The sequence below is a fragment of the Chiloscyllium plagiosum genome, unplaced genomic scaffold, assembly GCF_037043375.1.
Source record: "Chiloscyllium plagiosum isolate Xiang-an unplaced genomic scaffold, Cpla_swu_hap1 HiC_scaffold_17, whole genome shotgun sequence".
NCBI lineage: Eukaryota > Metazoa > Chordata > Chondrichthyes > Orectolobiformes > Hemiscylliidae > Chiloscyllium > Chiloscyllium plagiosum.
Window position 1 is genome coordinate 48,983,185 of NW_028270155.1, and position 18,972 is coordinate 49,002,156.

At 39.4% G+C, this 18,972-nt stretch overlaps 1 protein-coding gene across 4 annotated transcripts in view; it reads left to right on the forward strand.

Moving 5' to 3' along the window:
* Nucleotides 1-18,972, forward strand: part of chd9 (chromodomain helicase DNA binding protein 9) — a 242,429-nt gene that overhangs the window by 56,021 nt on the left and 167,436 nt on the right. For 3 of the 4 annotated variants that reach the window (XM_043706976.2, XM_043706974.2, XM_043706975.2), the window contains exon 2: nt 4,253-5,969. In XM_043706976.2, coding sequence (XP_043562911.2) covers nt 4,413-5,969 — 1,557 coding nt within the window. In that variant the 5' untranslated portion in view covers nt 4,253-4,412. Of the gene's footprint in view, nt 1-4,252; nt 5,970-9,562; nt 9,652-18,972 lie in introns of those variants that run through there. The other variant, XM_087995901.1, reaches the window with a different exon arrangement.

The window sequence follows — 18,972 nt, forward strand, 5'->3', positions numbered from 1 at the left end:
TTTGAAAGTGCTATCTAAGGAGCCTTGGTGAATTTCTCATTTCTTTAGATGGTGTATACTGCTGGAGTGAATGAAGGGAATGAATGTTGAAAGTGGTGAATAGGGTGACAGTCAGGCGGATTGTTATGGATAGAATCAAGTCTGTTGAGAGTTGGAAGTAAACTCATCCAAGCAAGTGGGGAGTATCCATCCCATTCCTGACTTCGGCTTTGTCAATGGTGAGCAGTCCAGACGTTGGTCAGTCATTGCAGGATTCCTTGCTCTTGTAGCCACAGTATTTATATGATTTGCATCACCCTGAACAGACTAATGATTATGGCAGAAACAAATCTTCCTGAGGGTCACTGTAGCTTACACACAAGCTGTAGCAGTGTAGACATGATGATGAACCTAGTGAGACAAATCATGGAAAGTGCTTCAAATAGCCATGCCCCTTTACTTCATTTTCTTTGACCTTGCAAAGGTTTTTGACATAGTCAATAAGGTGGTGTTCTGGACAATCCTGGAATGGATGGTTACCTGAAAGAAATTTGTCAAAATTGGACAGCTGTTCCACCACAGAATGATGGGTCAGGAAATTTGTGAACTGGCAAATCAACAGCACCATTTGAGACCTGTTTTAGCACCAGTCCTGTTTATCTTGTTCTTTTACCTGGAGAAAATACTAACAAAACAATGAAAACCACAGAAGCTTACATCAATGAGTTTTCCTTTCTGTTTGTTCCTTGGAGGGAATTTGCTGCTTTTTTAGGTACTTGAACTAATTCTGTTCAAATGTAAGCATATAGCATTTGAGGTGAATGACTCAATGACTAACCACGTGTGAAAGATGTGGTGTTGACTATATCAGATATAACTGAAGCAATTTTGGATCATGCTGCAGAATATTGCGAACTGGAATGCCGGAACCTCAAAAACATTTAGTTTGTATTTAGCTAGAATTGTTTATATTCTTAAGTGTTGTTTATAGTGGGAGTACCTGGTCCATCTATTGACAGTACTGCACTCAAATAGAATACTGCATTTCTCAATGCATTAGTCTTACTTCAGAGTTGATTATTGACTGTTTTATTTGATTTGGAACACCGATTCTCAGGATTTGTGTGTTGTTTTTATTCTGTCAAGTTGCTTCCTAGTTTCAACAGATGCTAAAACTTGCTTTATTCACTGGTAAGCAAGTCATAGGTAGTTAATATTTTCAGTTTTATTTATCTCCACCCTGCTGCCTTTTTTCACCCCAAAATATATAGATCCTCTTAGATCTTTCAAGTATTACATCTCTTGCAAAGAATAACATTAGGCAGTCTAGAGTCTTTGCAATTACAATGTTGCTCTAATACAAGCCACCTCCCTCCCCAACTCCATGAATAGGGAAAATTTGTCTTGACTGAAACAAGTAGATAATGAAATGTAATTTGCAATGCTACCATCTGACAGTCTTCTGGTATATTACTGGTCACTTTGTAGTATCTCAGTCAGTTTCACTTGTTAATACGTGATGCTGCCATAAAAACTAACTTCTTGCTGTCGCGAAATATGACAGTTTCAGCTGCTATGCGCTGTTCCTTTTGGCAAATCACCCACATACCTTATGTTCTACTTTTGTTATAGTATGTGGAAAATACCATGCAAAGAACATGATAGATTAGAAATGGGGGGGGGGGGGGGGGGTGGAATTTAATACTTGACATCAGAGACGTATACAGAGATGCTGGTGACGGTCATTGGGCCTGTCTGTGTCTGGAATTTAAGTTTTTTGCACTGAATATTAATCTTGCATTACGTAAGTATTAATATCCAGAGTTTCAGCCTATTCTTTCTGTTTACTTATTGTGGTAAATGTGCACATTCCCACCATTTCTGCTTTTGATTTACAAAAGACCTTGTTTACCAGATTTTTAAAAATCTACAAATAATGTACATCAATCACACACACTAACATCTATTTACTGCTAAGTTTTAGTGTACAATCTACATTGTCTGACTTAGTTGAATACTCAGCAGGGAACCTTTCATCTCTCAATATGCAAACTTATCATTGAAGTGAATTAAAAGGAATACACTTTGACTTAATTGCCTGTTTCAGTTTCTGGATGAAATGGTAATTTATGTGCAGCTGATTAGGTGTATTCTGAATGGGTTCCCGAATTTGCCTTAATCTATGGTCAGGTGGTCATCTGAACATCATTTTAGGTTAGTATTTGATCGCTCCAAAAATCACTAGTCCACAAAGGACCTTGTATATGAAAATCAGGAGATAGCAGTTGAATAATAGTCCGTGTTTATCATTATTGTAATATCATCTATGACTTAGATGTACTTCCATGCTTCATGTGTGTTTACCATTCTCAGTGTTGCTAAGTAAATAATCTCTACTGTTTTATGCAGATTTGTTGGGATGCTGGCAGTGGGGAAGATATTGTAATTTTGATTTGTTTTGAGCATCAGGAGTGGAAATGTCATATGAGCTGTTGCAAGTATAATTCTAAGCCTACTAAAATGAATAAGTTTCAGCCAAAGGTGTGGGTAGTGAGTTTTGAGAAGATTTGTAGCTTAGTTTGAGGTTCTGGATGTACGTTTGCTCACTGAGCTGGAAGGTGTGGGTGTCAATGAATTGTTAGAAATGTCTGTGTCAGTAAGATGCAACACAAAGTGGGGTGCGGCGGTGTTGGAGGAAGTGCACACAGATGACAAGGGAATAGTGATCTCACAACTTTGTGTCCTGTACAGTTCAACATACTCATCATTGTTTATGTAATGTTCTTTCCCTTTTAAAAGGTATAATGCAGATCCGTTCATCAGGTGCTCCAGTTTCTTCCCACAGTCCAAAGATGTGCAGATTAGATGGATTGGCCATGCTAAATTGCCCATAGTGTCCAGGATGTGCAGGCTAGGTGGGTTAGCCATGGGAAATGCAGAGTTATGGGTTGGGAGGTGGGATGTTCTTTGTAGGATCGGTGTGTAGTAAATGGGCTGAATGGCATGCTTCCACACTATAGGGATTCTATGATTCTATGAAATGTCCTTGCATTAACTAGTGAATGTGTCTATATGTTACACTATATGTTTAGTGATCTACCTCAATTCTCTACACACCATTTTTCTTGAACTTTCCTTTTGCAAAGGTAATGATTTATCAATGGTACATTTTCGAGAAGGCTCCTTAAGTTGCAACTCTATTTGAGAACCTGGTCAGTCACTGTTGACATACAATTTAACAATGCTCATGCTAAGTTTGATTTTTGTCCTCCTCTAATATCAACTTTCAAACTAAGCTACTATTTAGTAGTCACTAAGAGGTATACTGTTTATTGGTGTTGTGGTTCTGTTCGCCGAGCTGGGAATTTGTGTTGCAGACGTTTCGTCCCCTGTCTAGGTGACATCCTCAGTGCTTGGGATCCTCCTGTGAAGCGCTTCTGTGATCTTTCCGCCACCATTTGTAGTGGTTTGAATCTGCTGCTTCTGGTTGTCAGTTCCAGCTGTCTGTTGCAGTGGTCGGTATATTGGGTCCAGGTCGATGTGCTTATTGATTGAATCTGTGGATGAGTGCCATGTCTCTAGGAATTCCCTGGCTGTTCTCTGTTTGGCTTGTCCTATAATAGTAGTGTTGTCCCGGTCGAATTCATGTTGCTTGTCATCTTCATGTGTGTACATCGACCTGGACCCAATATACCGACCACTGCAGCGGACAGCTGGAACTGACAACCGGAAGCGGTAGATTCAAACCACTACAAATGGCGGAGGAAAGATCACAGAAGCGCTTCACAGGAGGCTCCCAAGCACTGAGGATGTCACCTAGACAGGGGACGAAACGTCTGCAACACAAATTCCCAGCTCGGCGAACAGAACCACAACAACGAGCACCCGAGCTACAAATCTTCTCACAAACTTTGAACTGTTTATTGGTTTATATATTTCTCCTGATCTCATTAATTTCAAGTGCTAATGTCTTTTTTTATAGTACAAATAATTGTGATTATCTACTCTCATTTCCAAAAATCAGGATTACTTTTAATGCTTTCCCTTTTGGGGTTGTTTATTAGCCAGGTGATTGTGAATGAGGTGTCCAGTCTGTGATCTGTGGTTACATATAATTGAAGCAGATGGACAATGTACATAATCAAACGGTTCTTTGGGTGATAAACTGATGCCGAAAGGGTTGACACCAATATGGTCAAACGACATGAAAGATAACCTGTTACTAAGTACATTATTTAATTAATGTTTTCTTTATTTTTAAATGACTTTCTAGGTGCTGCATGACCATGTCTGCATGAATTAAGTGGATTGAAAGTGACATGTAGTGGATTAGTCGTTGAACAGTTTAAGACTTAGAACTGCCACTGCAGAACGGCTGAAGTCAGCTTACTGGAGCAAACTGTTGATTACGGTCGTGTAGTAGATGCAACAGGATGACTGATCCCATCATGGATTTTTTGGATGATGCCAATTTGTTTGGTGGAGGATTGGAAGGCTTGGCAGATGATGGCTTTTCACAAGCAGGACCAGTTTCATTGGTTGATGAGCTAAACCTAAGTGCAGATTTTGAACCTTTGCAGGTTGAGCCATTGCATCATGTATCCGAGACACCGACATCAGAAAAAATTAACTTTGAACAGTTACAGACATTCGATTCACTGAAACTTCATCCAGAGAATCAGCCATTTAACTTGGTGGGCGGTGGTGCTGAGACTAGTGTCCTTTCCCCACATTCCCAGTTTCATTGTTCACCAGACCATCAGCAAAATCAGACAAATGGGCTATTCCCTTCTGCCAATAATGATAATAGTGGCCAGTCATTCGTAGATGGCAGCCCAATGTGGGGCCACCAAAGCCCTATTTCAAATCAGAATGGATCACCATTCCATACCTTGCAAGCACATTCACAGTCCATTCAGCCAATGACCCCCTTCTTAACGCATCATGATTTTGGTCTGCATCAGTCTAGCCCACAGCAACAGCAGCAGCAACAACCTGCATCAGTGCAGCCCCAACAGAATATGAATCATTTCACTACAGGTCAGAAAGTTCTAAATCATGGCAATCAGTTCATGGGTGCCCACAGTTCGGCTTCATCTCATATGACTCCGTTGAGCCAACCGACCACAACTGTAAGTTCATCTACTCAACAACATTCTGCTTCAGTGCAGCAGTTTAACCAACCAACTACAGCTCTGTCCATGAATGCAGTGCATCCTGTGCAATTCACCAATAGTGCTAATCTCACTCGTGTACATCAGAATGTGAACTTTTCAAACTCATCACGAGAAATGACTCCGTGTTCTGCTAATTCAAATCAGTTTACTCCTCCGTATTCCTACCCGAGTAACAACCTAGCTAATGGCAACAATTTGACATCTGCTGCAATCCTTTCAACTCATCAGGTAACCCAGGCTATGACTTGCTTCCCTGGGAGTGACGCATTCACAGTGGCAGCAGGGACCAACCAAGAACCAGTTCAACATATGCTCAGTCCCAACAGTCCTGCGAAACAAAAGGTTCTCCAGCCTATACATTCTGTAAACACTCAGGGAAACTTCAGTTCTTCAAGTATGCCCTCTGTTCAAACTGGCGTGCCAATAACAAGCAGTCCTGCTTCTCGGGTGAGACTTTCTAACACATCCGTTCAAAGGAAACCAACGGACCTTTCAGCTCTTCAGGGAAATCCACTTCCACATTCTCAGACACATTCGTTGACCAGGATGAATACAAATGATTTTCAGGGGCAGCTGTCAACAAAGTTTGGCAGTTCAGGTCTTGGCCAAAGGAATTCATCCCCTATTTTAAGACCAGCGGCTTCACGGCAGTTACAGCAGCATCCAAACAAGCAACAGAAAATGGGGAACCAACAGCAAATGCATCAAGAGCCTGCTACCATCAGTCACACACTATCTCAACATTGGCAACCATCAATAACTAGCCAGCATCGGCAGATGAAGGGGTCCATGCAGTTGACTTTGCAACGGCAGGTTTGTGCCTAAATTCTTAAGAGATTGCATCCCAATAATTCTGATATTATGACCACTTGGGCAATTCTGAATGTTTCCATGAGTTGAGCTACTTGTTGTTCTTCACTTTTGAGTGCTATTTTCATCTGTCTTTCTGTGCTAGAATTATAGTTGTCAAAAGAAAATTTCTATGAACATTTAGATAAAAACCAAAGTAAAATTTTGCTGGAGTAGAGCATCTCATGGTGCACCTTGCTAAATGGATGAGTTTCTCCTCCATTAGGTTATAATTTTATTTCTGTCTATGATGTTTCTGGAATCATGAGCTGAGGACAGTGGGGTTTTCAAAACCTGAACAAAGGGACAAATTATTTATTTTACTGATATGTAATGGATTTTCTTTTACGTAATGGATTTAGAAGTGTACAGAAATCCTGAGGAGAAGGGAGAACTGGATTGAGTGAATGTGATGTTAAATTAGATACAGAATGAAATAGCTGGAATGTGGGAAGAAAGACAAACTGAAAATTGGTTTCCAAAAAAAGGCCAAGGAACTATTGTAAAATCAAATGTCAAAATTAAATAATTAAAATGTTAAAAATCATCAATTTATATCTTGAAGGAATGAAACTCCATAGTTCTAGTTTTCTGTGCAAGAGTTTGGTTTGCAGTGTTAATGATGGTCATATCATTTTTTTAAAAATGTGCGACTAATCAGTAGAATGACTTTCTGTGGTGAAACTAGTATACAAGTGTAAAATTGCAGCAAGGCATAAGAATCTGAGTAGTGGAGAGATTTTATTTTATTTTCATTAGGCCAATGGCCCAATTTGATGAGCAACTTTTACCAGTTTGAAATTCACACAGGATTTCTTCGGTGTTACCATTTGCAAGTCATCTTGAGACTTTAAGCAAGCTGTATTTAGATGCTGGTGTTTTTCATCAAAATCGGTCCATAAAGTTAAGTGATGACACAAAACAACAAATAAATGGGAGAAAATGGGGAGACTACATTTTAGACTTTGAGTTCCTAACATCAATAGAGCTGTTTGTTTTGTGACTTTGGTCTCACTGAGTGAATGAAAAGTGGTGCATTCTCATTGCAATAAAATAAATCTACAAATAGATATAGATGGGTTCAGTGAATGGGCCAAAATTTGGCAGAAGTAGTTGAAGTGGGTAAGTGAGAGATTATCTGGTTTGGTCGGAGGAATAGAAAGGCAACTTATTACCAAAAAGGAGAAACTTCAGAGTGCTTCAATGCAGAGAGATCTGGGTATCCTCATGCATAAATCACAGAAAAGCCATTACGCAGGTATTTCAGGTAAGAGGGAAAACAAATAGAATTTTGGCATTTATTACTTAGGAATAGAGTGTAAAAATTGGGAAGATTTGCTTCAATTGTACTTCTGCTGTCAGACAGCACCCTGAGTATTGCATAAAGTTTTAACTCCTTTAGTTGGGGAGGGATGTAGTTACTTCGAAGATTTGTTCACTAGATTTGATACCAGTGATGAAAGATTTGTCTTATGAAGAGAAATGGAGCAGTTTAGGCTTGTACTGTCTGTAGTGTAGAAGAATGAGAGGCGATCTAATTAAGGTATATAAGATGCTAATTGAGGATTGACAAAATAGATATAGATAGGATGTTTACTCATTTGGTACAATCTAGAATGAGAGTAAATTTGAGGAGGAGATGGACAGATTTTTTAATAAGAGAGACCTAGGAATTCAGGTACATAGTTCTTTGAAAGTTGTGTCACAGGGTGGTAAAGAAGGCTTTTGGCACGCTTACCTTCATTGTTCAAACCATCGAGTAGAGGAGTTGGGATGTTATGTTGCAATTGTGCAGGATGTTGGTGAGGCACCTTTTGGAATCTCTGTACAGTTCTGGTCGCCCTAACATAGAAAGCATATTAGTAATCTGGAGAGTGTGGAGAAAAGATTTACAAGGATATTACCAGGCCTGGAAGGTTTGAGTTATAAGGAGAGGCTGAATAAGCTAGGACTTCTTTCATTGAAGCATTGGATGTTGAGAGCTGACCCTTAAGAGGTTTATAAAATCATGAGGGTTATAGATAATGTGAATAGCAAAGGTCTTTTTCCCTAGAATGGGGGAGTTCAAAACTAGGGGTGTATTTTTAAGGTGAGGGGAGAAAGTTTTAAAAGGGATGTGGAGCAAAATTTTCACCCAAGTGGTGTATATGTGGAATGAACTGCCATAGGAAGTGTATGATGCAGGTACAGTTACAACATTTAAAAGACGTTTGGAAAGGTTTAGGACATATGGGCCAAAAGCGAGATGAGTTGGATCAAACAGTCTATTTCCATTGTGTGTTTCTATGACTAATTGGGTTGAAGGATTATGTGGGCAGGCAAATGGGGTTGAGATCAGCCGTGATTGTATTGAATAGTGGGATAGGCTTGAGGGGCTAAATTGTCTACTTTTGCTCCTCGTTCGTATGCTCTTCCGTACAGTTGATAACTGTTCATTTAAAGCTAGAAAATTTAAATTTAGCTTGCTGATGGTTGACTTAACAGATTTATTTGTAATTAAGGCATTCAGTATCAGATTGTGTAATCCACTTGATGAAAGGTGGCACACTATTTGAATTATGATAAAATTGAAATGTGGCAGCTGTTTTTAACGGTTTGTTCAAATAATCAAGGTTTTTAAGTGCTTTTCAATACTTTTCAAATATGTGCAAAATCTGTTGTACTGATAAGTCTGTACCAAGCAAGGCTGAGAGATGTGTTGGCTGCCAGTGTTGTTGTGAAGTATTGTAACAGTTGAATTATTATTGTGTTTGATTAATTATGTTACCCCTCTTTGTGGTATGATGCTATCTTTGTATTACTAGCATTCACACAATTTTCTCATCAACATGTGATTGATCAATTGACATGCTATAAGACATTAGTTGGAAACCAAGTTTGAATTTTTAAATCTTGAACTAAGGGGCTGACAGAGCTAGGGTTAGATTCGCAAATAAAATCTGCAAGATGAGACAGGTTAAGCTATCAGTGAAATATGTATAACTTGAGCATCCCTATGAATATAAATTCCTGATTCCTCTTGTCGAGATTTGAGTTTGATGTGGTCTACAATGATTAGCAATCCAATAGCTAATATTTAAAATTCATGTGCAACTTTGATATTGAATTTTTTGTCCAAGCTTCTTGTTATGTGTGTTGGGGACTGCACCTTTTCTTTTTCAATTTTCTGTTGCTCGCATGTCAGTATAAATATTCCCAACCAAAGATACCAAGCAAATGTCCATCCACTCTATTCTAACCACAAGTCTTCATCCCAATCTCATGAACTGCTTCTCTTCTATGATTTTATTCTATTTCAATTCCAACATTCTGAAGTTAAAAATTTAATGATTTATTTATCCCAGATCTACTTCAGTCAGTAACTTTTTCAAGTGAATTGACTTCAAGTCTAGTAAAATAATAAATGGCATTTTAAATTTTTTTTGGTTGATTGCTTGTAGAGAGAAATCTCCAGACATGTGTTTATTCTCTTTATGCTGCATAGCCACCTTTTTTCAGAATTCTTTCTTGGCTTTACTCAGCTGTGTCACATTCAGGACAATGTCATCCTGCTACCAATGAATAGGAGAACAAACTTTACGGATAACAAATGGGAACATGTCTTATCAAGTTTGGAATTCCAACAGTGTGCTGATTCCAACACCGTGTAAGAAACCTCTGCATTTTTGTTTTCAGAATAAGTTATTGTAAAAATTGTGGAGAAGGATGGATATTTGCAAATTGCAACTGCCAAATGAGATTTATAAAAGATCCTCTTAAGTTAAATTTTGAATAATGCTGAAATATATTTACAAGTTTGATTTCTGCAACCTGACTGATCAAAGGTAGTTTAAGATATGCAAATGTATTCTGTTATGTTTTATATGATGGGAGTATTAAAGTTAAGCAGCCATGTTTTGGAAAAGGAAAATTGACTGGAATTGAATAATGTGCAGCACTTGCTATTAAAAGTGCCCATGCAGTTTTTTTCATTTAATCATGGTGATATGGTTGTTGCTGGCTAAGCCAACATTTATTGCCCAGCTCTAGTAGTCCTTAAAAGATGGTGCTGACCTACCTTTAACCACCTATGAATTGGGGTGCAGGTACACCCACAGTCCTGTTAGGCTGGAAGTTCCAAGATCTTGATCCTGTTACAGTGAGGGTATGAGCTAGAACGTGAGTTTTTTTTTTAGGAGAACTTCTAGGTGGTGGTGTTCTGTTATCTTTGTCCTTCTAGGTGGTAGAGATCATAGGTTTGGTAGTTGCTGTTTTAAGACCCTGCGTAAGTTGCTGCAGAACATTTTGTAGATGGTATACATTGTTGCTGCTGTGCATCAGTAGTGAAGGGAGTGAATACTGAAGATTATTGAGGGGGGTACTAATCAATGACCAATGACCAATCAGTCATTTTTGGACAGGCTTTGAGGAGACAGGAGGTGATTACTTGGTGTCGAATTCCTAGTCTCTGACATACTCTGTAGCCACAACATTTCTATAGCTTGTCCAGTTCAGTTTCTGGTTAGTGGTAACTCCTAGAATGTTATTAATGTGGGATTCAGCAATGGTAATACTGTTGAACTCCAAGGAGTTACAGTTAGATTCTCATTTTTTAATGGTCATTGCCTGGCACATATGTCTGATGAAGTCAGGCTTGAGTGTGATATCCTAAGCTGTCAAATAACCAGGAAATATTCCCTCTCTAGTCAATGTGTTTGCCTGACGGGCGAGCAGTGACAAATAAACAGTTTGCCAAGTGATATATTGTAATAAAAGTAAATTGGAAACTTGTTTGAAGTAGAGATGTTGCCTGTTGTAATTTTTGTACCTATGCCCTCGATTTTGTTTTTGCAATTTTAACATTTAAAAAAAATCACAATTTTACTAGAGCATCACTTGGCATTGGTCTCACTTCTTTGCCAGTAAGATCCAGGTTAACCTTGTCCAGTTGTCAGTGTCTTTTATCAAACAAATTCTGCATTCTGTCCAGAAATAACTATAGAAATGGAATACATTTGAAGCCTGATAAGTTCATGGATGAATTGGACCAAAGGTTCTGATTTCATGCTGTATAACTCTGACTTTGTTTATTTTTCACAAGGAATCCTAGGTTTGATTTAAGGTTATAATCTGTACTGATCATAGTTTGCACAACAGAATTCAGTTGGTAAATTACTATAATAGAATCAGTTGAAGTGCTAAACAGAACGTTTTAGTTTCAATGAATTTAAATAATTAAAGCAATTTTACAAAATCAAATTTTACCTAAAATCTTGTGCCTTATCGACTCTAACATGATTTGTTTTGTAAATCTATAATTCTGCTACTAGGATAAAGGGGTTGGTTTTAATTGGAATGTGGGGGGCAAGCACATTTCCTGTGATTTGACCAACACAACTGTCACTTTAGAAATCTCAAAGAAAAGTTTCCCATGGATTGATGTTTGGCTTCGTGCAAAGGATATTTATTATTGGTTGTGTTTTTGGATTTGGATTTTGTTTTCTCACTGAATCACTCAGTGTCACACATTAACCCTTGCTGATGTTGTCCAATAGTCAGCCACTGAAATGTGCAGGAGTGATATGTTGTAATTTATCCCTTTCAGTACCCCCCCCCCCCCCCAAAAAAAATATTTCTGCTCCACAGAGGCATAGCTAAATACTGAGCATGTTTATCCTCATTGTATGTGCTACACAATGGTACTCCTAATTTTCAAGTGGGGTACATTATGCTAAAATAAAGGATTAAGTGGCACTTACACAGCAATAACCAGCTCTGCAACTGTCCCTGTTGGTTCTACCAGAATTGTCCGATACAAATCTCATAGAGCCTTCATCTGAAACTAGATAAAATGAGGTATGACTGCCCTTGGCATCAGCACAACATTTGACAGCAACCATGTTGCCATAATAACGATCAAGTCATGATCACATATTTCTGCTTGTGCTTTCAACTCGGCTAGAGACAAAAATGCTGCAGATGCTGGAATTCAAAGTAGGCAGGAGGCTGGAAGAACACAGCAAGCCAGGCAGCATCAGGAGGTGGAGAATTCAACATTTCGGGTGTAATCCTTCTTCAGAACTGGGGGTGGGTGTAGGGGGAGTTGCTGGTAAAGGGTGTGGCAGGGCCAGGGTGGTGAAGTGGGACTAGTTGAAGACAAGTAGAGGGTAAGACCTGGTTGCTCATTGGGAGGAATGAATTCGATTGGTGGCAAGGAGGAGTGGAAGGGAGAGGGAGGGGCTAGGAAGGGATTCGGGGAATAGGAAGGGAGGTTATTTGCCTGTCAATAACACCACATCTTCCGCCTGGGTAGCCTACAGCCTGGAGGACTCAACATTGAATTCTCCAATTTCAAATAACCTCCTTTTCCCATCCCCTGACTCCCTTCCCAGCATCCCCCACCCTCCCATCCACTCCTCCCTGCCACTAACTGGATTTGTTCCTCCCATTGACCAACCAGGTCGTACCCTCTACTTGTCTTCACCTATCCCCACTTCACCACCCTGCCCCCACCACACCCTTCATCTGCAGCTGCCCTTATACCCACCCCCAGTCCTGAAGAAGGATTACACCCGAAACATCGACTGCTCCACCTCCTGATGCTGTCTGGTTTGCTGTGTCCCGCCTCCTGCTTGTCTGCTGTACTTTCAACTCATCCGTCATATTATGAATATTGTGCGTGTTTAAGTTGAGAGCTTTGGCTTTTTTTTAACCATTATTATCTATTCTAGTTCCAGTTTCTCCTGCACTTTTCTGCTTATAGTCACGAGATCTGTCACACTTTGACCCTGGTAGGGAGGAGGAGAAGTTGAGGTTTAGGGAAGAGTGCGTTGAATAGATGGAGTCTGGGGGAGACAGAAAAAAAGAAACAGACGCAGGGATTGCTGATGGTAAGCTGGAGAGAGAGAAATGCTGAATGGGTACTTACAGGAAGTGTGAATAGTTGAAAAGTAATTGGCTGTGCTGGGAGCAGTGCATCCAGAACAGGATTTGCAGGCAGGAATGGGTAGTGAACCTGAGGGAGGGTGTTCATCCTTTGAAATTGTTAAACTTGGTTGAGTCCTGAAGGCTGTAAGGTACCAAGGCAGAAGATGAGGTATTGTTCCTTCATCTTGTATTGATCTTCACTGGAGCAGTGCAACAGGCCTGAGATAGAACTGTTGGCATGGGAACATGATGGTATGTTGCCTTGGCAGGCAACGTCAAGCTCAGGGTCATGTTTACGGATAGAACTGTGTGTTCTGCAAAGCAGTCAACCTGTCTATATTTTATCTCCCCAGAGTAGAGGCGACCATATTGTGAGTAGCAATGACAATAGACTAGATTGAATGAAATGTAGGTAAACTGCTGCTTCACCAGAAAAGTGTGTCTAGTAAGGAGTGAGGAGACCTGTGTTGTACCTTCTGTGAATGCCTGCGAAAGAGTTGTGAGGTGTTGGGAGTGGAGGATGAGTGAACCTGTTTAGAGGGGACAATCTTGCGGAATACTGACAAGGAAGAGAAAGGGAATATGAGCCTGGTGTTGGAGTACCTCTCGAGGTGGCTAACATGACGGTTTATGATTCTTTGGATGCAGAGGCAGGTGGAGCGGAAAGTGAGGGCATGGGATCCCCATCTTTGTTATGGGGAGGAATGATTGGCATGAGAGCAAAAGTGCAGGAATGGAGTCAGACATGCTGAGGGCTCTGTCAACCACGGCAGAGAATCCTTGCTTGAAGAAAAAGGTGGACATGTCGGGGTTAAACACCAACCCACCCACCCACCAGCAGAAAGGTGGCATCATCAGAGCTGATGCAATAGACTGGAGAATGGCATGGAGTCCTTACAGGAAGCGGGTTATGATGATGTTATTGTCAAGGTAGTTGTGGGAGTTGGTGGGTTTGTAGTAGATATCAATAGCCAGCCTATCCCCAGAAATGAAAACCTATGTCAAGGACGGAGTTAGAGATGGATTAGATGAAGGTGAGAGAAGGATGGAAATTGAAATCCTTAAGATTCTGCTGTTTAATTTCACACTGAGTTGCTTCCAATCTCTCAGTTGAATCTCTTTTCCAGTCCGACCTATATGGTTGGTTACTTGGGCCATGACTACTCAATCTTTTTCTTCCAACTCCAAGTTCCTTTCCAACCCAGAAGAGATGTGCTGAACCTTGGCATCAGATAGGCCACACAGTTTTTGGGACTCTCCATCTTTGCAGGAGAACATTATCTATTCAACTAATAGTGCTGCCCCCCCCCACACTACTACTATGTTTTTCTCTTCTTGTCCCGCTTGCAACATTCTTTTGCTCAGTTTGCTTATCTTACCTGTACCCTATGCCTTTTATCCCGAGTGGAAGCAAGAGCCCCATCCCTATTGGACAAGGGCACTGGCTCAGGTTCCTCCAAACCTAAATTCTGTATCCCAATCCTTTGTCTCACTCTCAGGCACACCCTCTTGTCTGAGACCATGGACCGTATTTGATGCAATTAATCTCAGGATTGTGTCTGTAGTCAGGTAATTGTTTCCTTCCCTGATGTGTTGCAGTATCTATAGCTCAGACTCCAGCTCATCAACCCTGGACCAATTTTCCTTGAGCAGCCATCTACTGCAAATGTGATGACCATGAATTGTATCAGTGTCTACCAGATGCAATATGTTGCTTGCTGAAACAGTCTTTAATCTATTAAATTAACTAGTTTTAACATTAAATATTTTAAGTGCATTTCCTAACTGTACTCTTTAGCTCCCGTATCATCTTCCGAATTTCACTACTTGGTCAATCAAAAGAGAGTCGGAAGAAATACCTACCAATCACCTATCTGTTTTTCTATGCCTTCACACTTCGGCTCTGACAGGTGGCAATAGGTTGAAGGAGCTCTCTGTTAGTTTACAATCTCCCACTGCTGCTCTTCTAGAGCATATCTCTCTCAATCTGCTGCAGGTGGGCTGACTTGCTGCATGCTTCACCCCAAATCCAAGCTGTTTGTATTCCTGATTTGGTAGTGATGACAGAGGATATTGATGAATTCTCCTAATTCTGGTCAAAGTTCTTTTGATGGTTGGTTTTGATGAATGCAATGGCTTAGCAGTTAGCAGTTTTATTTTTCTTGGCTGTTTGCAAAGTAGTTTTAATCCGTTTGTCATGTTCTGAATTTTGAGGATTTATGCATTTTTTTTTTTGGAGCTGATGGAAGAGATTAAATGTTTGATTCATACAATTTATAAGCCCAGTATTTTATTTGATCAAAAAAACCGGAAGGAATGAAGGTGCTGGAAATCAGAAAGAAAAACAAATTGCTGAAAAAACTCTGCAGGTCTGGCAGCATCTGTGGAGAGAAAGTGGAGTTTCACATCCAGTGACCCTTCAGAACTGATGACCCTTCTTCAGATCTTTGATCAGTTGTCAGACAGGCCTTTTCAGTTTCCTCTTCAACTTTTACTACTATGGGTGACTGTGCATTCAATTGCTTACGTCCTAAAATTCTGGAGTTCCCTTTCTAAATTAGTCCACCTTTCATTCTCCTCATTTCAAGACTCTACTTGAAATCCACATATTTGCCTGATTTTTGTGACTTCTCCAAATAACACCACAACTCATTTGGTGTTATTTTTTATTGATTGCCTCTACGAAACAATATTGGGATTTTGTTTTTTGCTATGTAGATCAGGGATCAGAATCTTTTATGAAGTCTCTGCATAAGATTTTTTAAAGAATTATTCTTTATTGTCAGGAACTATATTTTCATTCTCATTATCTGCTTTATTAGACAATGTATTCATGTAGCTACACTACCTTGTGTTAACATATAAGGTATTTGTACTCTGGCAGAAGAAAAATTAAGAGTCAATCAATATCCTACATTATCTTTACTCCCGTAAAGCTATAAGAAACAAGGAAAGTATTTGTTCAAGCAACTGTATTTAACTTGGCACAAGACAAAAGGCAGAAGTAAGCAACAATTTTATTTTTCAAAAAGTACTTTTTTTTTTAAAAAGCCACCATCCTAAATATGCTTTCTGTGTACTAGTTAAGTCACAGCTAAGCATGCTTGTCTGTAATTCAGTCACTCCACTCCAAGTAATTTGCAATATGTTAGGAACAGAATTGTAAAACTTACATAATTACATAAAACTAGCCAGTATTAAATTATTCAATTGAGTTTGTTTATTACAACAGTATACACTCCATTTTCTCCCCTATATAGTAACTCCTGAAACCCTGCAGCTTTGTGCTAGAACTGCATGTTCATTTGTAGGGATTAATTATCTTAGTGACTTCAAGTTTTCCTGGTTTTCCGTTAGATATATATTTCATTGTTGAAACTGCTCTCCCCACTTTGTGCCTTTTGGGCTCTCCTCTCCTGGCTCAGCAGCCTACATCTCCCACACAAAATTATTGCCATGAATAATTATTTCTGAAAATGCTTTTTTTTATTTTAAATGTGATGACAGCAACCTGTTTGTGTACATGACTTTGCTTCCTGTTCACATTCTGTCACATTTTTGTATCAGCTTTTTTAAACTTAAATTCCTCTGCCCATATTTAATATGGAAACTACCTGCCAAAACTTCAATGTTCTAACCACATCCATGCAGCGGTGCAGCTTTGGGTCCCCCAATTGTACTGTAGAGAAACACCTATTTTTCAAAAGCTCACAAAACTGACCATTATTTTACAATTCAGTTATAGTAGCAAATCAAAGCCTTGTATAAAAAATGAAGACAATAGAAATACAGAAGTTCATGGCAAATTTGACCAATTGTTTGTGCCAGCTGAAAATGGAGAAATCTAGCCTCCTCTCACTATTACAGACTCCATAGAGATTTGTAAATCTAAAAGGAAAATGACATATCAAGATATCACATTTTAAAAGTTTTACTGAGAAGATAATAGCATTTATTCAATTTTATCCTCGTAGGCAACTTATATCTTAAACTAGATAGAGGGGCGGTCTCTTTTTATACTTATTGCATGTTTCATAAGCATTCCACAGTTGCTCCCAGCCTCCATTGCGTTTCTGTATCCTCTTTTCTTCGAATTGTAACATTGAATAACAGTCTCTAAGCATTTAGTTTTAGGGTGTTTCTTAAGTCCATTAATTAATGTTCCAGTTAATTAATGCAAAATGAATCTCCCAGAGACCAGGATACATTACCTCAAGTAAGGACCATCTCTCTCCCACATCTCCAGTTGTATCATACAGAACTAGCCGTAATATTGATTTTGGGAAGTGTGTGGCCTGATTTCCAAAAATAGAGTCCTTAGTCCTATTTCCTATGGCAATCTTAAAAAAAATTTATTCAATATTTCTACCTGGATATAAATTTAGTTGTTCTATTTACTACTCTCTTTCATCTTGACATTAATTGGACAGTTCCATATCATAACATTTTACAACCAGTATCTTCAACCCCTTGCTGGGACTTTGGGTCGAATCTGGAGTCTGTCATTGTGATCTCAGGTACTTCTGTCTTTGTCTCCAAGTATAAATACCTTGCATCTTCTTCTGAGTAAGATAAGCTAAATAGTCCCTTGTACCCTAACCATAAAACCTTCAAAGTTTACTTTTTGACAGACCTCCCAGTTCTGTATGATATGGAATTGAAAAACAACCTCCTATTAATTGTCATATTATTAAACAGTAAAGTATTAAGTTACCCAGACACCCAAATTCAGCAGGTAGAATGCACGAAAACTGAAAAATAAATAATAAAAAACTAAAATAATCCCAGTTCATTCAAAATTTACTCATAATTCCAGGCAAACTCCACTTAATATCCAGTGGATATCCTTGAGTATGTTCATATCCTTTGTGATTTGATTGCAACTGCACGTAGTACTCTAGTTATGGGCTAGCTATACATTACTAGTATGACTTTTCCGGTTTTATATTCTGTGTCTTGATTTTATTTACCTGTCTTACTTTCAAGGATCTGTGCCCATGGACCTCAATGCCTCCCTGTTTCTCTAGAGTACACTTGTGTACAGTAAATACCTGCTGTTCATAGGGATTCATTCCTTAAAAATCTCTTTTTTTGCAAACAGTGATCACAGAAGACTCTGCATGCTCATTTATTTTAATTTTTTTCTTTGCAAATGTAGATAAGTGAAGTTTGGACTCGCAGTGAGGTGAAAGGTGTACTATAGATTTAGAGAGGAGAAGCAAAATCACAAAAAGCACACATACAATTGGTGGGGATTCAATGTATCCGTGTATAATTTAAGACTGTAAAATAGGGAATAACTTGTTTGTGCATCATGTGCTAAATATCTACTGCCTTCTGATCCTGCTTCATGTACTGTAGAATCTATTATTGTTCATTCCAGAAATTGATAGTTATGATACCTCTAGGAAATCCAAATCTGAGGTGTAGTGGACAGTGAAGAGGGTTACCTCAGACTACAACAGGATCTTGACCAGATTGGACAATGGGCTGAGAATTGGCAGATGGAGTTTAATTTCGATAAATGCGAGGTGCTGCATTTTGGGAAAGCAAATCTTAGCTGGACTTAGACATTTAATGGTAAGGTCCTTGGGAGTGTTGCTGAACAAAGAGAGCTTGGAGTGCAGGTTCATAGCTCCTTGAAAGTGGAGTCGCAGGTAGATAGGATAGTGAAGAAGGCATTTGGTATGCTTTCCTTTATTGGTCAGAGTATTGAGTACAGGAGTTGGGAGGTCATGTTGCGGCTGTACAGGACATTGGTTAGGCCACTGTTGGAATATTGCGTGCAATTCTGGTCTCCTTCCTATCGGAAAGATGTTGTGAAACTTGAAAGGGTTCAGAAAAGATTTACAAGGATGTTGCCAGGGTTGGAGGATCTGAGCTACAGGGAGAGGCTGAACAGGCTGGGGCTGTTTTCCCTGGAGCGTCGGATTACAAAATTTATAAAAGGCATGGATAGGGTAAATAGGCAAAGTCTTTTCCCTGGGGTCGGGAAGTCCAGAACTAGAGGGCATAGTTTTAGCATGAGAGGGGAAAGATATAAAAGGGACCTACGGGGCAA